At 43.2% G+C, this 18,448-nt stretch overlaps 1 protein-coding gene across 1 annotated transcript in view; it reads right to left on the bottom strand.

The window, feature by feature from the left end:
* ttn.2 (titin, tandem duplicate 2) overlaps window positions 1–18,448 on the bottom strand; it is a 251,946-nt gene that overhangs the window by 150,783 nt on the left and 82,715 nt on the right. The window contains exons 47-66 of the mRNA XM_080785291.1: window positions 17,071–17,361; window positions 14,994–15,281; window positions 14,493–14,609; window positions 13,734–14,019; window positions 12,727–12,910; window positions 12,438–12,521; window positions 11,543–11,810; window positions 10,751–11,011; window positions 8,632–8,841; window positions 8,409–8,486; window positions 8,091–8,117; window positions 7,387–7,443; window positions 6,380–6,424; window positions 6,195–6,245; window positions 5,302–5,358; window positions 3,925–3,996; window positions 1,581–1,775; window positions 1,270–1,335; window positions 1,039–1,089; window positions 144–686 (exon numbers count right to left, since the gene is read on the bottom strand). Coding sequence (XP_080641417.1) covers window positions 144–686; window positions 1,039–1,089; window positions 1,270–1,335; window positions 1,581–1,775; window positions 3,925–3,996; window positions 5,302–5,358; window positions 6,195–6,245; window positions 6,380–6,424; window positions 7,387–7,443; window positions 8,091–8,117; window positions 8,409–8,486; window positions 8,632–8,841; window positions 10,751–11,011; window positions 11,543–11,810; window positions 12,438–12,521; window positions 12,727–12,910; window positions 13,734–14,019; window positions 14,493–14,609; window positions 14,994–15,281; window positions 17,071–17,361 — 3,231 coding nt within the window. The remainder of the gene's footprint in view (window positions 1–143; window positions 687–1,038; window positions 1,090–1,269; window positions 1,336–1,580; window positions 1,776–3,924; window positions 3,997–5,301; window positions 5,359–6,194; window positions 6,246–6,379; window positions 6,425–7,386; window positions 7,444–8,090; window positions 8,118–8,408; window positions 8,487–8,631; window positions 8,842–10,750; window positions 11,012–11,542; window positions 11,811–12,437; window positions 12,522–12,726; window positions 12,911–13,733; window positions 14,020–14,492; window positions 14,610–14,993; window positions 15,282–17,070; window positions 17,362–18,448) is intronic.

Below are 18,448 nucleotides of genomic sequence, written 5' to 3'. Positions count from 1 at the left end.
TAAAGATAGACAGACAGACAGACGGACAGAAAAGCTGCTACTTAAATAAAGAGCACAGCACGCACATCCAGACAGACAGACAAACATAAAAGCTGCTACTGAAATAAAGGCCACAGCAGGCACATGAAGATGACAGGAAATACCTTTGGATGGTGGGGTCACTGGCTTCTTTACTGGCGCTGGCTTGACTTCCTCTTTAGGTTTAAGCTTGGAGTCTGGTGCAACCTTCTGAGCAGTCTTGGGCTCCGGTTCGACCTTGGGAGCGGCTTTGGGTTCGGGTGCAACCTTCTGAGCAGTCTTGGGCTCCGGTTCGACCTTGGGAGCGGCTTTGGGTTCGGGTGCAACCTTCTGAGCAGTCTTGGGCTCCGGTTCGACCTTGGGAGCGGCTTTGGGTTCGGGTGCAACCTTCTGAGCAGTCTTGGGCTCCGGTTCGACCTTGGGAGCAGCTTTGGGTTCGGGTGCAACCTTCTGAGCAGTCTTGGGCTCCGGTTCGACCTTGGGAGCGGCTTTGGGTTCGGGTGCAACCTTCTGAGCAGTCTTGGGCTCCGGTTCGACCTTGGGAGCAGCTTTGGGTTCGGGTGCAACCTTCTGAGCAGTCTTGGGCTCCGGTTCAAGCTTTGCAGCAGGTTCAGGCTTAGCTGCAGGGGCCACTTTAGCCTCTGCTGGCACCTGGGGCTTGTGTTCATCTTTAGGTAACACAGTGACATTAACAGCAATATTAGCTCAAAGCTAATATGCAATATATCATACAACCATACTAAAGATTATGAAGAAGCTTTGCAACGGCCAAGAATATGAAGCTCAAAGACATGTAGAGAAAACAAAAGCCAGCACAATAGATGGTACGAAAAAATGAACATAATGGAGTGAACACACATTAAGATTAAAGTCCAGAGTGACTTAATTAAGACGAAACACACAATCATCAATAAGAAGTGAGAAGATACACAACAGCATATGCAATTTCTGCAAGACCAAGCCGTTATTGTGAACATCAATTAAGACCTGGAGCTAAAAGTCAATAAAAAGTACAAGTACCTTTCTTTGGCACCTCCTGTGGTTTCCCAACAGCAGACTTCTTAACCTCGTCTGTTCAAAGAGTAAGACAATCATCACATCACACAATGAGAACAACGGGATGGGAGGAACAGGATTGAGGGGACGATACATACAGAATGGTGGAAATGAATGAGAAAACGAAATGAATAAGAGGGTGACGTTAGCAAAGAGGTTACACACAGGAATGAGACATGTGTTGCTGGACGCTACCTTTAGCAGCAGAGGGTTCCCTCTCCGCAGAGGCAATCTCTTCTACTGGCTTTTTGGCTTCAGGCACTTGAAAAGTTTAGTAGAGTTAAATTAGTAAACAGAAGTCTGAAGACTGACGTGACATGGTAGAGAGGGTTAGTTTAACTTACGAGTTAAATCAAGGCTACTCAAGTACATTTGAATGTATTGTATATTAGTTTTCATTGTTATGGAGCTGTATATATATGAATGTGTTAATGATAATGAAAACACATAGTTGTACTACTGCAAATGTTTATTAAAAGTGTCCCAACGCAGACAGAGTTTGATACCTTTAGTTGGTGCAGATTTCTTCTCTGCCTCTGCAGGCTTCTTCACAGCCTCTGCAGGCTTCTTCTGAGCCTCTGCAGGCTTTTTCACAGCCTCTGCAGGCTTTTTCACAGCCTCTGCAGACTTCTTCTCAGCCTCTGCAGGCTTTTTCACAGCCTCTGCAGGCTTCTTCTCCGGCCTCTTCTGAGCCTCCGGAACTTAAAAGAAACTTACTCTGTTAGCCAAGTTGCACTGCATTAGCCGAGCACCAGTTAAGAGAAGCATCGCAGGCACCAGTTAAGAGAAGCATGGGCATCATTGGCGAAAGGGCCTTTCTGTGTGGAGTTTGCATGTTCTCCCTGTGTCCCCTAGGGTAGGTACTCTCACAAAAAAGCATGCAGCAATCCTGGTCTCTAAACTGCCTCCCCCTGGCCAGCCGGGGCGCCTGATGGAGGAGAAAGGAACTGATTGGAATAACGTGTTCCTTCCACGCGCTACGTCCAACCAGGGAAACTCCCCCCTGTTAGGTGTAAAGGAGCAACTTGGACACTCATGCATGAAAGGAAGCATGAGTTCAAGTTTGTTGCTCTCCCCAGGTTGGTGGAGGGTGTGTAGAGCCCAGGATCACATTAGCATCAATCACGAGCACCAGTTAAGAGATCACTTCAAGGGAAAAGCCTCGCTCAACTCAGGCAGACTTTTAAAGGTTCAGGCGTGTGCTGAGTGCAGATTCAAAGAAAACATATAGAAAGAGAATAAAATCTGCACTCTCAGTCATAGTAAGAGTCTTGTTTAATAATGATGATGATCCGCAGCAGCAGTCAAACCAGACAAACCTGACACTGACGAAGGCCTGCGCGCCGAAATGCGTTTGTCTGGTTTGACTGCTGCTACGGATCATCATCGTTATTAAACAAGACTCCTACTATGACTGAGAGTGCAGATTTGATTATCTTTCCACCAGTTAAGATAAGCATCACGAGCGAGCACCAGTTAAGAGGAGCATCATGCACTTGCATGAATAGAGAAGAAGCATGGCTGACAAAGATGCAATGGACAGCGGCACATCACCATGCTGGCTTGTGGTGGACAAGTTTGCGAAAATGAGCAGGACAATAAAGGGCCTTGCAAAACGGGGAGCGTGGAATGCAAGCTCTGTTGCCTGGATCAACAACAGGTCTCCTCCAGGTCTTCTCAAGAGGGGCGCAACGACGCAAGCGTAAAGAAAAGCTAAACAGTATCCAGGTCTGGTGAGTCGCGGGCCGTGTGCACGAAACGAGCATGCACGCAACACATTCACGGGAACGCGCTCACGTAAATAAGCTGGTCTCATTGAAAATGAACTATAGGCGCGTTATATTGCTTCACGTTTGAAAGGCCCTTAATACTGCCAGGAACACATGAAGAGATATAGCCCTGAATGTCCATAACAGGTCTGTAACTCAGAGAGTGTTCAGCGTTAAGGGGGTCTTTGCAAATAAAACATTTGAGAACCGCTGGTACTAGTTGGAATCCTAATATGCCTTAGTGTCCTAGTATATTACGTGCCATACATTAGTGTGAATTAAACCTGGAGACTTGGCATTCAGAAATTGGGTGTTATGATCAAAATAAAGAACATTTTAATGGTGTGTAAAATATAAAATCAAACATTAGCCACGGACCAAGACCAAGACATTTGTCTGTGAACGGACATGTTGATGAGCCCTGGTAACGGTTAAATGCAAACAGTGACTTTATCTACTGCCTAATGAGTTTAAGACAATATTTAATGTGCAGATGAGCACGAACGCTACTGCACTATGAGACAATATATACAGTTAAACATGATAACTATACTGCACTACGAGACAATATCTACAGTTAACTGGTTCAGGCCATACGACGTGTGGGCACGTCATCATAAGCAATCCAACCGACAGGGTGCTAGCGCATTTTCAATGATATCAAACGAGAGAAGAATATTCTTCATTTCTGACTTCTGACCTGCCTCTCGTTCAAAGTATGAACGCGAGGGATCATCGAGAGATTTTTATCGAAACGAGAGCAAGCAAAAATATGTCTCCGTTTTTTTTCCGGAACGGAAGGGGGGGGGGGGGGGGGGATGGGGCTTTTCAGAGTAAAAGCTGCCATATCTTCCCGGCACTCCGAGCTTCTATTTTGAAGGAATCCCGGCGGCTGATTGTGTTAAAACATGAAGAGGCAACACATGCAAAGATAAAAACGTGTCGTTTCATTCACAACCATGTAGACCAGACTATACATGGTTGAAGAGTTTAGTGGAAGACACACAGACACAAGTGTAAAAATGAATGTCCCAGGAACAGAACGACAGGAAGGGACAGGACAGGACATTCAATGCGGTACCTTTGGTTGGCACTTCCTCTCTCACTTCTATCGCCTTGGTTTCCACCACCTCCTGCACTGGAACTCTGGGAACTGTCGGGACAAGAGCAAAGACACTCAGCATCGTCTCAACATTTACAGGAGTGTGACGAATCAATCCCCTGTGAACTGGACACATACATTAGGAGGACGCCTACTGTGTACTGAAATCTGCCGCTATGCTCACAGTTGCTGCACCTCGCGTCTAACCTCTTACACACACACACCTGTTGTTACCATTTACTTTACTTGCACTTGTACGGGTAGCTCAGTCAGTAGAGCCCTCATCACAAGGTCATGGGTTCGATCCCGGGTACCGCCAAGCGCCAACTCACTACTCCTATATCGTATAGCACGGCTTGGGTATAGGTAAAGACAAGTCGTGTGGTTAAGTACTGGGAGCCGATGGAAGGTGTGGCGCTCCACCTCAGCAATCCAATTTTTAACCCGTTGTCTCTCCTGTGCTTTTTTCCCCCATTGCTCTTTGCACTACACCTCTATTCTTCCTCCCTTTTTCTGAAAGCTACACAAAATGATGGACGCTGGTTTGCACCGATAAAATAATTTCACCCACTTCTTAACACCCTGCGAACGAATGACGTCACGCGACAACAGAGCTGATTCAGACATGTATAAGATACAATACACACTGATTCAGACATGTATAAGACAATACACACTGATTCAGACATGTATAAGCTACAATACACACTGATTCAGACACATATAAGACAATACACACTGATTCAGACATGTATAAGATACAATACACACTGATTCAGACACATACAGTATAAGATACAATACACACTGATTCAGACATGTATAAGACAATACACACTGATTCAGACACATATAAGACAATACACACTGATTCAGACACGTATAAGATACAATACACACTGATTCAGACACATATAAGATACAATACACACTGATTCAGACACATATAAGACAATACACACTGATTCAGACACATATAAGACAATACACACTGATTCAGACACGTATAAGATACAATACACACTGATTCAGACACATATAAGATACAATACACACTGATTCAGACACGTATAAGACAATACACACTGATTCAGGCATGTATAAGATACAATACACACTGATTCAGACAAAACATATAAGCGCTAGAAGAAGAAGAAGAAGAAGAAGCAGCAGCAGTACTGTTGGGTCGACAACAATCTGCTTCTGAAGCTGTGAACGAACACACATGAAGAGAGAGCCAGGGTTCTATCAAGATTATATCTCCAAGAATAGCTCAACACACACGCACACAAACACGCACGCACAGAAGAGTTACAAGTACTCTAAAGACGTTCCCTAATATGAATGGTCAGATACCTTTAGCTGTGGACACCTGTGTTAGCGTCTCTTCTGTCCAGCTTTGGTACTCTTCTACTGAATGATGGAGATGACACGACATGAGTTGCTGCACAATGACGGAAACATCTTTATTCCACGGGTTCTCAAAGTGTGGTCCAGGGACACCCAGGGGTCCCTGAGGGGGTTCTAGGGACACCCAGGGGTCCTTGAGGGGTTCTAGGGGGTCCCAGGGGTCCCTGGGGGGGTTCTAGGGGCACCCAGGGGTCCTTGAGGGGGTTCTACAGAGGAACACTGTAAGCCGCATTTTATTTAATTATCTTAAAATAGACAATCTACAAGCTCACGACTCGCCTCATCACCACACGTCATGAGCTCGTAGATTGGCTATTAAAAAACAGACAGACAAATATTGACGAATGATGGCCAATCTTCTCTTATAAGGGTTCCCTGGCACCAAAGCTTGTCAGATGGGGTCCGTGACCACCAAATACATTTCAATTTGGGGGTTTCTTGACTTGAACATGTTTTGAGAACCAGTGGTCTAATTATCAACCCCCACGATGTCAGCCGGGGGACATTAACACATTTACAAGACAAACAACAACGGTATGATTGAGTCAGTGACTGTTGTAGGACACACTGATGAGACAGACAGATTGTTGGACACTGATGAGACAGACATAAGATGGTTAAGTGGACATGAGGACACACACACACTCCGTCACTCTGTGTTGACCACACACGCAATTAAGACACCCACAAAGATGATTACAAACAAACCATGATCCATAATGTTACGATGAATACATAAAAAGATAAAGTGATTAGGTCTGTTTGGTTGAGAAGGTGGAGGTTGATTAGGAACGCAGGCTATATAGAGGATGATGTGATGATTGAACACATAGTTCTACCTCTCTGCTCCATCTCCTCTTCATACTCATAGGAGGAATGCACTGCAGATTCTGCAACGGACAGCGTTCACTTTGATTTATCTGTGGTTGCTAAATGGGTGTATAGTTCTATAGCTAAATATTGAGTTGAACTATGGACGAGGATATTAAAGGAAGATCGATGTTAATACAATAATAATATGTACCTCTGTGTTGTCTTTGTTCTTCATATTGATAGAACTCAGATGATTCTTTAAAAGACAGACAGCGTTATATAAACATAGGTTTGATATAGAAGGTTCATATTTAAAGTGAGTAACAGTTACTATCACATTATTAACATTGCTTTGTTTTTTTAATGTTAATGTGAGAGTAACCATTCTGTCGCTCCAGCTCTTTAAATAAACAGACAATACATGTTCAGGTGGGACACCGATTTCATCCAATCAGGAGAGGGGAACATCATCACTTCCAATGTCACAGAATTATCTGGTATGAGTTATCGTTCCTGATTGGATGAAACTGGTATCCCTGTTACTGAACAAATGCTGTATAATATCAGAATGCAGGACTGAGGGTTTACTGTAGAACTAGTTATAAGGCTATATCGACCTCCTACAGGCGTAGAAAAGGCCTGAAGAATCTTAGATAGCTTTTTTAGAGAGCATTTTATGTAGATCTATAGCATTTTATGTAAACATAGCACTGTATAGTATATATATGCATAGTTTCATTATATAGATTTTCCACTGTTACGTTCTTAGCTTACGTATGATTCATGATAAATACTTTGTTGTATTTGATGTATTGCCATGCTTTTTTTATTCTTTGTTCTTGCTTAATGTAAGTCGCTCTGGATTAAGAGCGTCTGCTAAATGCCTAAATTGTAAATAGTTCTAATATCAGAATGCAGGGCTGATGTGTTAACTGGTTAACCCATTCTGACCGGGCACCCATTTTGGTGTTAGCATCATGTTATGCTTTAGCTATTGAAAAATAGCAGATCTACAAGCTCATATCGCGCCACCGAGTGGCGCGATACGAGCTTGTAGGTCTGCTATTTTTGAAAAATTCGAAGAACGACTGACATTTTTAGAATCTGATCTCAGGTCAGAATGGGTTAATCAGACCAGTGTGTGTCCAGTGGAAACCTCGTATGAATCTGATCTCAGGTCAGAATGGGTTAACTAGTTGAAGAGAATCCCTGTCTTACCTTGCAGAGCAGCGGATAGAGGCATGTCAGGCCTCTGGACTGACGAGTCTGGCACAGCTACGGAGTGTTGAACAACATTTATTAGAGTCTATTTTAGTTTATTATTCAATAATACCAAAAACACATGGCTTTCCTTTTGAAATTAAAGATTTTAGGTTTTCTGAGCTCAATTGCACCCAAAAAAAACCTGAACTTTTAACATTCAGTAGATGTTCTGTGGTCTGATTTTCCTGCCGTTTGTGATGTAAGAGCCAGCAAATCCCATATATGTTGATGGGATTTGCCAGCAGATGTCACTGTTTCCACTGTTTTGATTTAATTTAATTTTTTATCATTTTCATTTAATTTCATTTATTTTTCCTGTTTTCATTTAGAGCTCAAAAGGCTTCCAAACCCCAGAGAAAACTCCAGACCACAGAAAATCCATTGAATGTTCAGGGTGTTTTGGGGTGTAATTGTGGTCATACAACCTAAAAGAAAAACGAAAAATTATGAAAATGTATGTCATGAAACCTTTAAGGTAGAATAAATAACAACGTTAAGTATTAATTATTATTATTAGGTATTAAATCTGTATTAAGTGTTATTTATCATTGTAACTGTAACTTTTTGTTTGTTTTAGAAGATTGCATTAATGCAAGTTAGTGTCAAATTGTTAGAGCTGTGATTTATTTGGATTAAAAACGGGTTGCGGGCAAACTTACTGATGGGGAGCCTCGCTAGTTCAATCTCTGTGAAGAGGAAATATTGAAACATAATTACAGTTTGGGTCTCTCTGACACACACAGACACACACACGCGCACGCACGCACACACGGACAATCAGGCATAAGAAGAATCAGACCCGAGAGACGAAAAAATATATACACACACAACACACACACACACACAACACACTGATGTACAATGTTTACATACACAAGATGTAACGATAAGGAAAGCTTGAAAACACACACACACACACACACACACACACACACACACACACACACACACACACACACACACACGCACGCACGCACCTTTGCCTGACAAATAGAGCTCGGCAGTGCTCTTAGCTTCTCCCCTGGGCTCCAACCTCACAATGACTGAGTACACGCCTAGAAGAGATTAGTAACCAACAAGAAGAGGGGCGTCTTTTAACGAGAATGTTCACATGACGGGAGAAAAGAGTCCAGAAAGAGAGAAAACACACACACGTACACACACACAAACAGGTACACACACGCACGCACGCACACACACCTTCGTCATCGGTGGACACGTTGCGTATGACCATGAAGTGCCTGCGGCCCTCGGAGGTGAAGGTGTACTTGGGGCTGTCCCTCAGCTCCCAGGTGTCCTTGTACCAGGACACGATGGCGTTGTCGAAGGACACCTCGCACTCGAAGGTGGCCGACTGCTGCTCGCTCACCTCGATGTTGTGGATGCGTTTGGTGAAATGAATTTGTTCGGCTATTAGGAAAACAGACGAGACAATAATGGTTGGTTGCCGTGGTCCGTCCCGCTACCCTCTCTCTCTCTCCCCGAATGGTTTATTTTTTTAATTTTGGTAAAACATCGCGTGAAAATCAAGGTTATTATAGGCAACTAAAAACTAAACGAAATAAGTAACAAAAACTATTTTGGTTAAAGCAGCATTTTTAAACTGTATACTCTTCCACCCTGGATTTGAACCCGGTATTTCCTGCACTGACATTTTTTTAACCGCTGAGCTAATAGAGCCGGCCTGCTCGCTCAGGGGATGAATTGAATCATGACCTGATGTCAGATCCTTGATCTTTGACACCATGCAAATATCTCAATAGAAGAGCAGGGAAACATAATTATAAGTTATATTGTATTAACCCATTTAGACCTGAGGACGATTCTACAGTTTTATGAAATACCTATGTTTCTAAGTCAGTGGTACTCAAACTATTTCAGGTCAAGGAGTCCCAGAATTATCTGTAATTGGCCACCGACCCCCTTCAGAAAATATGTAGTTCCAGGGACCCCCCAGAAGCATAGATTTGAGTTAAAACCGGTAATCAGATTAATTTCTACTTTCAGATTTCAGATAGATTTCAACCTTACTACAACTTTTTACTACTAGGACTTATCAGAGGAAATTATGTAAAACAATATATTTATTTATTTTTGCACATTTTATTTATATTTATAATAATTATTAAAATAATATTTATAATATATAATATATATATTATATATAATAATATATATATATATATATATAATAATATATAAATTAATAATTTGCATTTGGTGGATATCTTTCACAATAATTAATAAAACATGTTCTACACATTCTAATGATCACAAAAAAAACATTAGTTATTTTACTTACTTTTATCAGGGTTAAAGGTCATAGGTTAAAATGTGAGTCCATAACAAATAATATCATTATTAATTAATTAATTAATTAATTAAAATATGTTATTGGGTGTTACAGGGTTAACATACTCTACCATAAGGATTGTATACGTTATATTGTATTTACATACTATACCATAAGGATTGTATAAGTTATATTGTATTCACATACTCTACCATACAGATTGGACACACTTACTTTGTATTCATTAAAAAATGTAAATTGTGTATTTACTACTAACCAACTACTAACCAACTAAAGTCAGGAAATTAAAAGTTTTAATATTTGTCAGTTTAAAGTTTGGTATTTTGGGATATGAAATATTTATTCAATTTTTTTGTTTGTTTTATGTTGCTGTGCCACTTTTAACTGTGAACGCATTTCTTTAAATATGTTTTTTTTTGTATCTTGTTCCTGAGTACTACATGTACTAAACACAACTAAGCTTTACAGTGAAATAAAACTAAAAATATTAAATATATTTTTTAAGTAAGTATAATAACCTTGATGTCAACGGGCGACGGCGTTAGAATGCAATATGTTGATGATGATTAGGAATGGTTTGGGGTTTCAGTTGACGAGGGGTTAATGTCAAGATGGACAAACAGCATGAGGATGATGAGGATGATGATGAGGATGATGATGAGGATGGTGAGGATGATGATGATGAGGATGAGGATGGTTTGAAACTTTGCGGAGAGGCATTGAAAGAGTTATGGCTAAAACAACAGGAAGACAGCTCCACAAACCGACAGGACGTAAGGAAGCAGCAGGCGAAGAATTAAGAACGCCAATACAAGTACTCCATTAGAAGAAGAAGGGCTTTGGCAACAACAAGACGACCCAGAGGTTAGTAGAACACGGACCTTCCACTCAGATGTTAACGAGGGCGTAACAACGAGTGTAAAGACAGACAACCTTCCACCCAGAGGTTAACGGGGCGTAACAACGGGGCGTAAAGATGGGTGTAAAGACGACCCCCACACAAACCTTCCACCCAGAGGTCTGCGGAGGACGTGAGGTTCTCGTAGCGACAGCTGTACGTTCCCTGGTCTTCCGGCTTCACGTCTCTAATGAGCAGCCTGTGCACCTTGTGCTTGACCTCGGACGAGAACCTGCCCTTCATCTCCAGGCGCCGGCCGTCCTTGAACCACTGACTCTGAGCGTCGGGCACGGACAACTGACAAGACAATGTGGACGTCTGGCCCTCCTTACCCTGTGTGTCCTGCAGGTGGCGCTCCACCTCCATTTCTGAAAAGACAACAAGCAAAAGCAAAAGGTCATTAAAATGTTGACATATTATTGCTTATAGCAGCTTTAAATAAATGTATAAATAAATAAAAATAAATATTGATACATTCAAAATATGTGACTTGTTGGCTGAGTGGCTGCCATTGTGCAGCCTCCATATTTTCACCAGAGGAGAAAAACTGTTTTTTTTATTTTTTTTTATCCAAAATGAGTTAGCTCATAGCGGGCACTCAGTGCTATGGTATGAGCTTGTAGATCTGCTATCTTTTTTTTAATCGTGAAAATATAGTGCAAATCTTTGAATATATATTCTTTCAGAGCGAACGTTTTGAACTCAAATCTTTGCTTCTGGGGGTGGTCCCTGGAACTACATAGCCTACATGTATTTTCAGATATATTTCTGGGGGTCCTTGCTATGAAAATGTATGAGAACGACTGACATAGAAACATTGGATTTTTCAAGAAAGCCGTCAGGATTTAGAAGGCATTTGTAGAATCGTCCTCAGGTCTAAATGGGCTATAGACACTGACCCGTCACAGCCAGCTTGGCGCTGGAGATGTGCGGTCCGCACACCACGCGGTAGTTGCCCTGGTCCTTGGCCTGGCAGTCCTTGATCTTCAGCAGGTGGCGGTCGCCCACGATGCTGATGGCGTACTTGTCGCCCGTGTCCAGCTTCTGGGTGCCCTTGTACCAGGACAGGGTGATCTCCGGGTAGTTGATCTTCACCTCGCACTCAAACACCGCCTCCTTGTTGGTGAAGGCGGACTGGTCCGAGATGTCCTTCACCACCGTGACGGGCTGCAAACAAACAAACAAACGGACAGACAAATAATGATTATTATCCCCATTTGGTTTGAATAGAGATGCTGCACATGAATCACTTCCTCACCGAGACACGCGCCCCCTCATTTAGACCGAGTGGCAAAATGTTGAGCAGCATTACATTGGAGCATTGGAGGTTTGGAAGCGCTCGTTGGAAATCGCTCAACGGTCCTGCGTACCTCCTGTTTCTAAATGTCACATAATGCAGGAGGCAACAGGACGTTGCGCTGTTGAAAACAAGCGCTTCCAAACTCTGACACTTCACCACACCCCCCCCCCCCCCCCCCCCCCCCCACTACATATTATATAAACCTGTGTTGCACATTAAACTTTTTCAAAGATTTCATAGATGGATTCATAGACGACACTATCATTGTATACAATTCAAGCTTTCTGTACATCTGCAATGTTTGTGAGTTTAATGTATTTATCGATCAAATAGGACTTTTCTGTTTGGATGTATGGCTGTCAAGGCCAGAAAGTAGTTTTTTCTCAGTAGGTGTTACCACATAAATGTAACTTTTTCTCCTTTTTGTAGGTCTTTGTAATGTAATTTTCTGAAAAACTGAAAGAGTATGTAAATAAATGGACAGTGTAACTGACCTCGGTGCGTTCCATCCTCTTCTGGAGGTCAGCCACTAGTCTGGCCATGTCCTCGTCTGACTCTCTGTCTGCACGTTCCACATCCTGGAAACACACAAAAACAGTATTTAATGTGTAAAATCCATGATATTTACATTGGAATGAATGAGCCCGGCTGGAAAGTGTCCAAGTGGGAGTGTCTAAGTGGTAGAGGGCGGGCGGGGCTTTGCTAAAGGTGAATTAAGAAGTTAAGTTCCTTTTAGAGACGAGCATCTGCAGAATGCCTGGATATTAAATGGACGGTGCTTACCGGTCTTCCACTTTCTTCGGCCTTCTCTTTCTTCAGAAACTCGATGGCCTGCAGCAGGCCCCTGTAGTCGGTGATGCCGTACATGCGGGCGTACTTCTCGTACTCTTTGGGGTCAACGTTCCTCAACAACTCCACAATGTCCATGTCCTTATCCTCCTCTGGACTCTTCTGCTTGGACGGAGTCCTGAGGACAGACCACAGATAGAGGACGTTAGAGGACGTGGGATCAATGTTTTAGATAGGGGACACAGAGCAGTGTTGTTTTTGGCAGCAGATTTCTATTTCAATTTTAGTCATAGACTCTTCAAATGTTTTCATTTAGTTTTAGTCACATTTTAGTCTGAAATGTCTTAGTGTGAGTCTAGTTTTAGTCGACTAAATATCATACGATTTTAGTCGACAAAATCTACAGGTGATTTAGTCGACTAAAATGTATTTTGGTGGGCCTTGATGCCGTTGTAATGACTGTTTTTACACTTGCTGAAAATATCAGATCTACAAGTAGATGCCATATCGACCAGAATAGTATAATATTCTAACTATATCTAGTGTAATATCATGATACAGTTATAATGTTGATGCCCTGCCCGTGCACCAAAAGGCATGGGCAACCATATTATGCAATATTAATGCAAGATTATTTCTTATTTTGACTAAAAGCTAAAATAAATAAGGTTTCCTCATTCAGACACATAGTAGTGTCACTCAGTACATTACATGGACATTACTGTATTCCATTGTTGTCGATGTGAGACATGTACATATGTCAATCTAGTCTAGGCTTATTCAAAGACAAAATTGGTTTTTTAGTTTGTGTTTTTTCATGTCCTATGAAAACATATCAAAATAATGATGTATTTGGTTAATCAGAGTGAATCGTTTGGAAACTACAGTTTTATAATTATAGAAAGTTAAAACTATTGAGAATCTCTCATTCAGAGACAGAAGTCTCAACAAACACCTCTGTCACCCTCTAGTGGCCAACAAAAACACACACACACACTCACTTCTTCAGCTTGGCCCTGAGGTCTCCCTCCAGCGCCGCCCCGTCTCTCTTCTCCTCCACGTGCATGTCCGTGCTGCACTCGATCTCGCCGTGCTTGTTGGAGGCCACGCAGCGGTACTGTCCCGAGTCCGACTTGGTGACCTCCCTGATCTCCAGCTTGGCCTCCGGGCCCCGCTGCTCCATGGAGATGCGCCCGCCGTGGGTGATCTGCCTCCACTTGCCCTTCATCCACTTCACGCTGGGGATGGGCTCACCGCCCACCTTGGCGATGAACGTGGCCACGCCCTCTGTGGAACAAAAAAAACGCGTGTATTAGATCAGAGCCTTGGATATGGACAGAGTTACCCAAACTGTGTTCACTTCATGGGGGCTTCAGTCCAATGGCGGCTCTCCTACATAGACTTACAGTATGCTATAGGATTCTATGCTAGGATCTACAAGCTCATAGCGCAGCACCGAGTGCCGTGCTACGAGCTTGTAGATCTGCTATTTTTGATTATTATTATTTTTTGAATGTGGCGAGATACAAGATATTTTCAGATGGGGGTCGGCGGCCAATTACATAATATTGTTGGGGGAACTTGACATGAAAATCATCACTGATATAGAAACATGAGGTTTTCCGGAAACCTGTCATGATTTAGAAGGCATTTTGTAGAATCGTCCTCAGGACTAAATGGGTTTAAAACGTTGCATTTGCTGTCATGAGGCCCTTGGCTTTCATCATGTCTAACATGTAACAGCAGGCAGGGGAACTCACTCTCGGGGACCGTGGCTGTTTTGGGCTCCTCGATGAAGAACAGGCCGTCTGTTTTCTTGACAGGAGCCGCGGCCGGGGCCTCCTTGGGTGCCTCCTTGGGTGCCACGCCTGCTTTCTCTGCAAACACAACATGCACAGCATTACACCCTAATGTACACCCTACTGTACACCCTACTGTACCCGCCTGTATGTGCCTCGCATCCTAAAAAAAACAGTTCATCACGTCGCACACAGGCGGCACACACATGGACTGCTGAGGTGGAGCGCTACACCTACCATCACCATGTGTGAACCACATGCTACCGTGCTACTCATACGCCAAGTTGTCGGTGCCCGGATATCGAACCCGTGACTGAGCAACTGGTACACTGTGCACAATACTATGTACACGATAAATCCTTATTTTGCTAGCTTTAGTTATAATAATAATTTCTTCTTCTGTTTTCTAATATAACCACACTATAACCATATAAAATGAAATGGGAGTTATAAATGCAGTACCTTTCACGGCGACCTTGGCCTTGCAGAAGTCACTGCCGGCCTCGTTGGAGGCCTTGCAGAGGTAGTCCCCGGCGTCGTGCTTGGACGCCTGGCTGAGCTCCAGACAGGCCGTGCCGTCCGAGAAGCTGATCCTGGTGTTGCCGGCGGACGCCAGGTCCTTGCGGTCCTTCATCCACAGCACCTTCAGAGGCTCGGAGCCGACCACGTGGCACCGCAGGCTCAGCTTGTCTCCCTCGTCCACCGTTGCCGCCTTGAGGGGCACGTCGAACACCGGAGGCTTCTTCACTTCTGGATACGGGGGACGGTATAGTGGTTATAGAGAGGACATAGGACAAAGGGGGACGGTGGTGGTTATAGAGAGGACGTCCCTCCTTATAGCCTAGAACTTTTTCTGAATGTAGCCTTTCTTCTTCTTTTTTATCTTCTATATTTTATGATTCTATACCTGCACTAGATGCGCCCAGACCTCCGTTTATGCTATGGTGTCTCATGTCTGTTGTTGTCCTGTATTGTTTGTATGTTTTAAACCACTGCTCTTGCTGTAAACCTAATTGCCCTTCTGGGACATTAATAAAGACCTTGAACCCTCTTCGGGTGAAAACGTTTACGCTCTCAATAGTAAAAATTTGTGTTGTCACCACTTTTCAACCTATCTTCATATAATAGGTCCTCACTAATAATCATGATTAAATGGCACAATTTCTTTCTACTCTGTCTGTGTCTCATAGAAGGGCTGTGGGCAGTTCAGAAACCAGTCTGTGTCTCATAGGAGGGCTGTGGGCAGTTCAGAAACCAATCTGTGTCTCATAGGAGGGCTGGGGGCAGTTCAGAAACCAGTCTGTGTCTCATAGGAGGGCTGGGGGCAGTTCAGAAACCAGTCCACCAGTCGCATCATTGATGGGGAATCCAAGCTAATAGAAACTGCAGGCAATCTAGTCCTGAAAAGTTACAATACGATAATGGAAGCCATCGTTCTCACAATAATACAAATATAAATATATATAAATAATTGTGGCATTTTATCATGATTATTAGTGAGTTATATGAAGATATAATTTACAACAAGTCGTCTACACAATTAGAGAGCATAGAATAATTGTTATTTTGATCAATGTGTGCCTTATACAGCATGGAATTGTGGACAAAATGTAATCCAACGACAATAGAATATTCTTTTGGGTCTGAGAGGCTGAATGTCATCAAATGGTGGTCCGTGGCTCAGATGGGTCTGAGAGGCTAAATGTCATCAAATAGAGCACCGAAGTCTGACGTCAATATTTCCCATTTTTCATTATATAAATGAACACCAATATTAATGTTATTGTTATCAATGCAAAAGAAAAGACAATGTTTAAAATGGTGCATTTATATAGCGTCTTTATCCAAGGCGCTTTACATAGATTGTGCATTACATTCACCCATTCACACACACATTCATATACACCGATGGCGGCGGAAACCATGCAAGGCACCAACTTGCACATCAGGAGCAATTAGGGGTTCAGTGTCTTGCTCAAGGACACTTCGACACTAACTCTGGGGGAGCCTGGGGGTTTGAACTGGCAACCTTGCGGTTACCATCCGGCCACTCTACCCCTGAGCCACCGCCGCCTAAGGACATTCTCACTGATGTGTGCTGCATTTCAGCACTTCATGAAATCAAGAATCACGATAATCAGCAAGAGAGTAAAGAAGAACCAAGATTTAAGAATCAAGAATCACAGTTTTGTTCTAAAGAGAATGAAGCTCATTTGAAGCCGATTGTTGCCACTAACTCATGCATATTAACCACGTGAACCCCAGTGTCCCTAATCTGGCCACGTCAGAAAAGACGAAAGATGGAGCTAAATACAGCAGATCTGCAAGTTTGAGATCCACAAAACGTCTATTTTCGGCAAAGAGATTAGGTGTAAAGAGAAGAGGGAGGGGGTCCCCAGGGGGGGGAGGGAAGAGGGAGGGAGGGGGTCCCCGGGGGGGCCCTGAGGTTAGAGGGAGGGAGGGGGTCCCCAGTCCAACTGAAGAGGTATAACACATCAGGGTTCATGTGGTGGTCCTATAGTGCACCGACTCCACCTACCTGTGACTCCCACAGTGATGTCACAGGACACCTTCCCGGCCTCGTTGGTGGCCAGGCAGGTGTAGCTGCCGCTGTCGGACACCTGGCTGCCCTTGATGCACAGCACGGCCACGTTGCTCTTGAAGCTCACGTCGTATTTGTCCGAGCTGCGGATCTCCGCGCTGCCCTTGTACCACGTGACGTTAATGGGCTGGGAGCCGGCCACGCGGCCCTCCATCTTAACCAGCTTACCCTCCGTGTCCTCCATGTGCTCCGAGGGCTTTTTGGTGAACGAGGGGGGGTTCTTACGCTCTGGGAAAACGAGAGGACAAGCGTGTTAAGAGACACGGTGATTACATCGCTCGTCGGCGTCGGTGTCGGCAGTGTGATACTGTCTAAAAGAAATGGTATCGAAAACCGATTATCCAAAAGGATATTATCGTTTTTTTGGACAATATTCAAGGTTTGTGTTGACGGTATAGGCTGCCGATTCAGTCAGTGTTTTCCGGGGAAGCTTTCAAAAAGGAAAAAGGGTCAACAAGTTGGAGAAAGTGTTAAGTAAAAAAAAATACTACCTTTAAGTTGTTTGAACTAATATATGTGCATCAGTACATTCAGTAGGCCTAATAAATCAGGAAATAAGAACGCACTAACAGGTGTGAGGTAGACTTGTACTGCAACGATACGGTATATATCGTGAATTGATTCAAATCGATTCAAACTCGTGACAATTTAAATCGTGATTAAATCGCGATTTGAATCGAATCGTAAAAAAGAGAAGAAAAAATATATTTGTAAGAAAATTGATTAAAAAAAAGAGTTCTCTCTAAAGAGTTACATTATTGTCAAACACCTGCATTACAAGAAGAACTACACAACTAGAGAATGTAGTAGAAGAATTGATATCGTTAAGAATTGTTGATTCTTTTTTTTGATCGACGTTTGCCTGATATCTGTCCTAATGGTACCAACATCAACACAGCATGGAATTGTGGACAAAGTCTTATCCAAAGACGACAAAATAACGTAGTGTTTGGGTCTGAGAAAGAGGCTAAATCTCATGGAACAGTGCAGGTCTGTGGCTCAGATGGGTCTGAGAGGCTAAAAATATCATCAAATAGAGCACCGAAGTCTGATGTCAATATCGGTAGATATCGCGATTTCCCGAAAATAGCAAGATCTACAAGCCTGGTCCGTTGGCTCAAAAAATGGCAAAAGAAAAAAGTGACGGGCCTTGACAATGACATGAAAAGGAAACTCCCCCCTGTCAGGTGTAAAGGAGCAACTTGGACACTCAAGCATGAAGGAAGCATGAGTTAAGTCCGTTGCTCTCCCCAGGTTGGCGGAGGGTGTGTAGAGCCCAGGATCACATTAGATGATTGACACGGGTGAAAAATGG

Source organism: Protomyctophum bolini, assembly GCF_963924005.1.
Source record: "Protomyctophum bolini genome assembly, chromosome: 16".
Classification (NCBI taxonomy): Eukaryota; Metazoa; Chordata; class Actinopteri; order Myctophiformes; family Myctophidae; genus Protomyctophum; species Protomyctophum bolini.
Note: the sequence above shows the minus strand (reverse complement) of the source record. Positions and strands in the feature narration are given on the sequence as shown.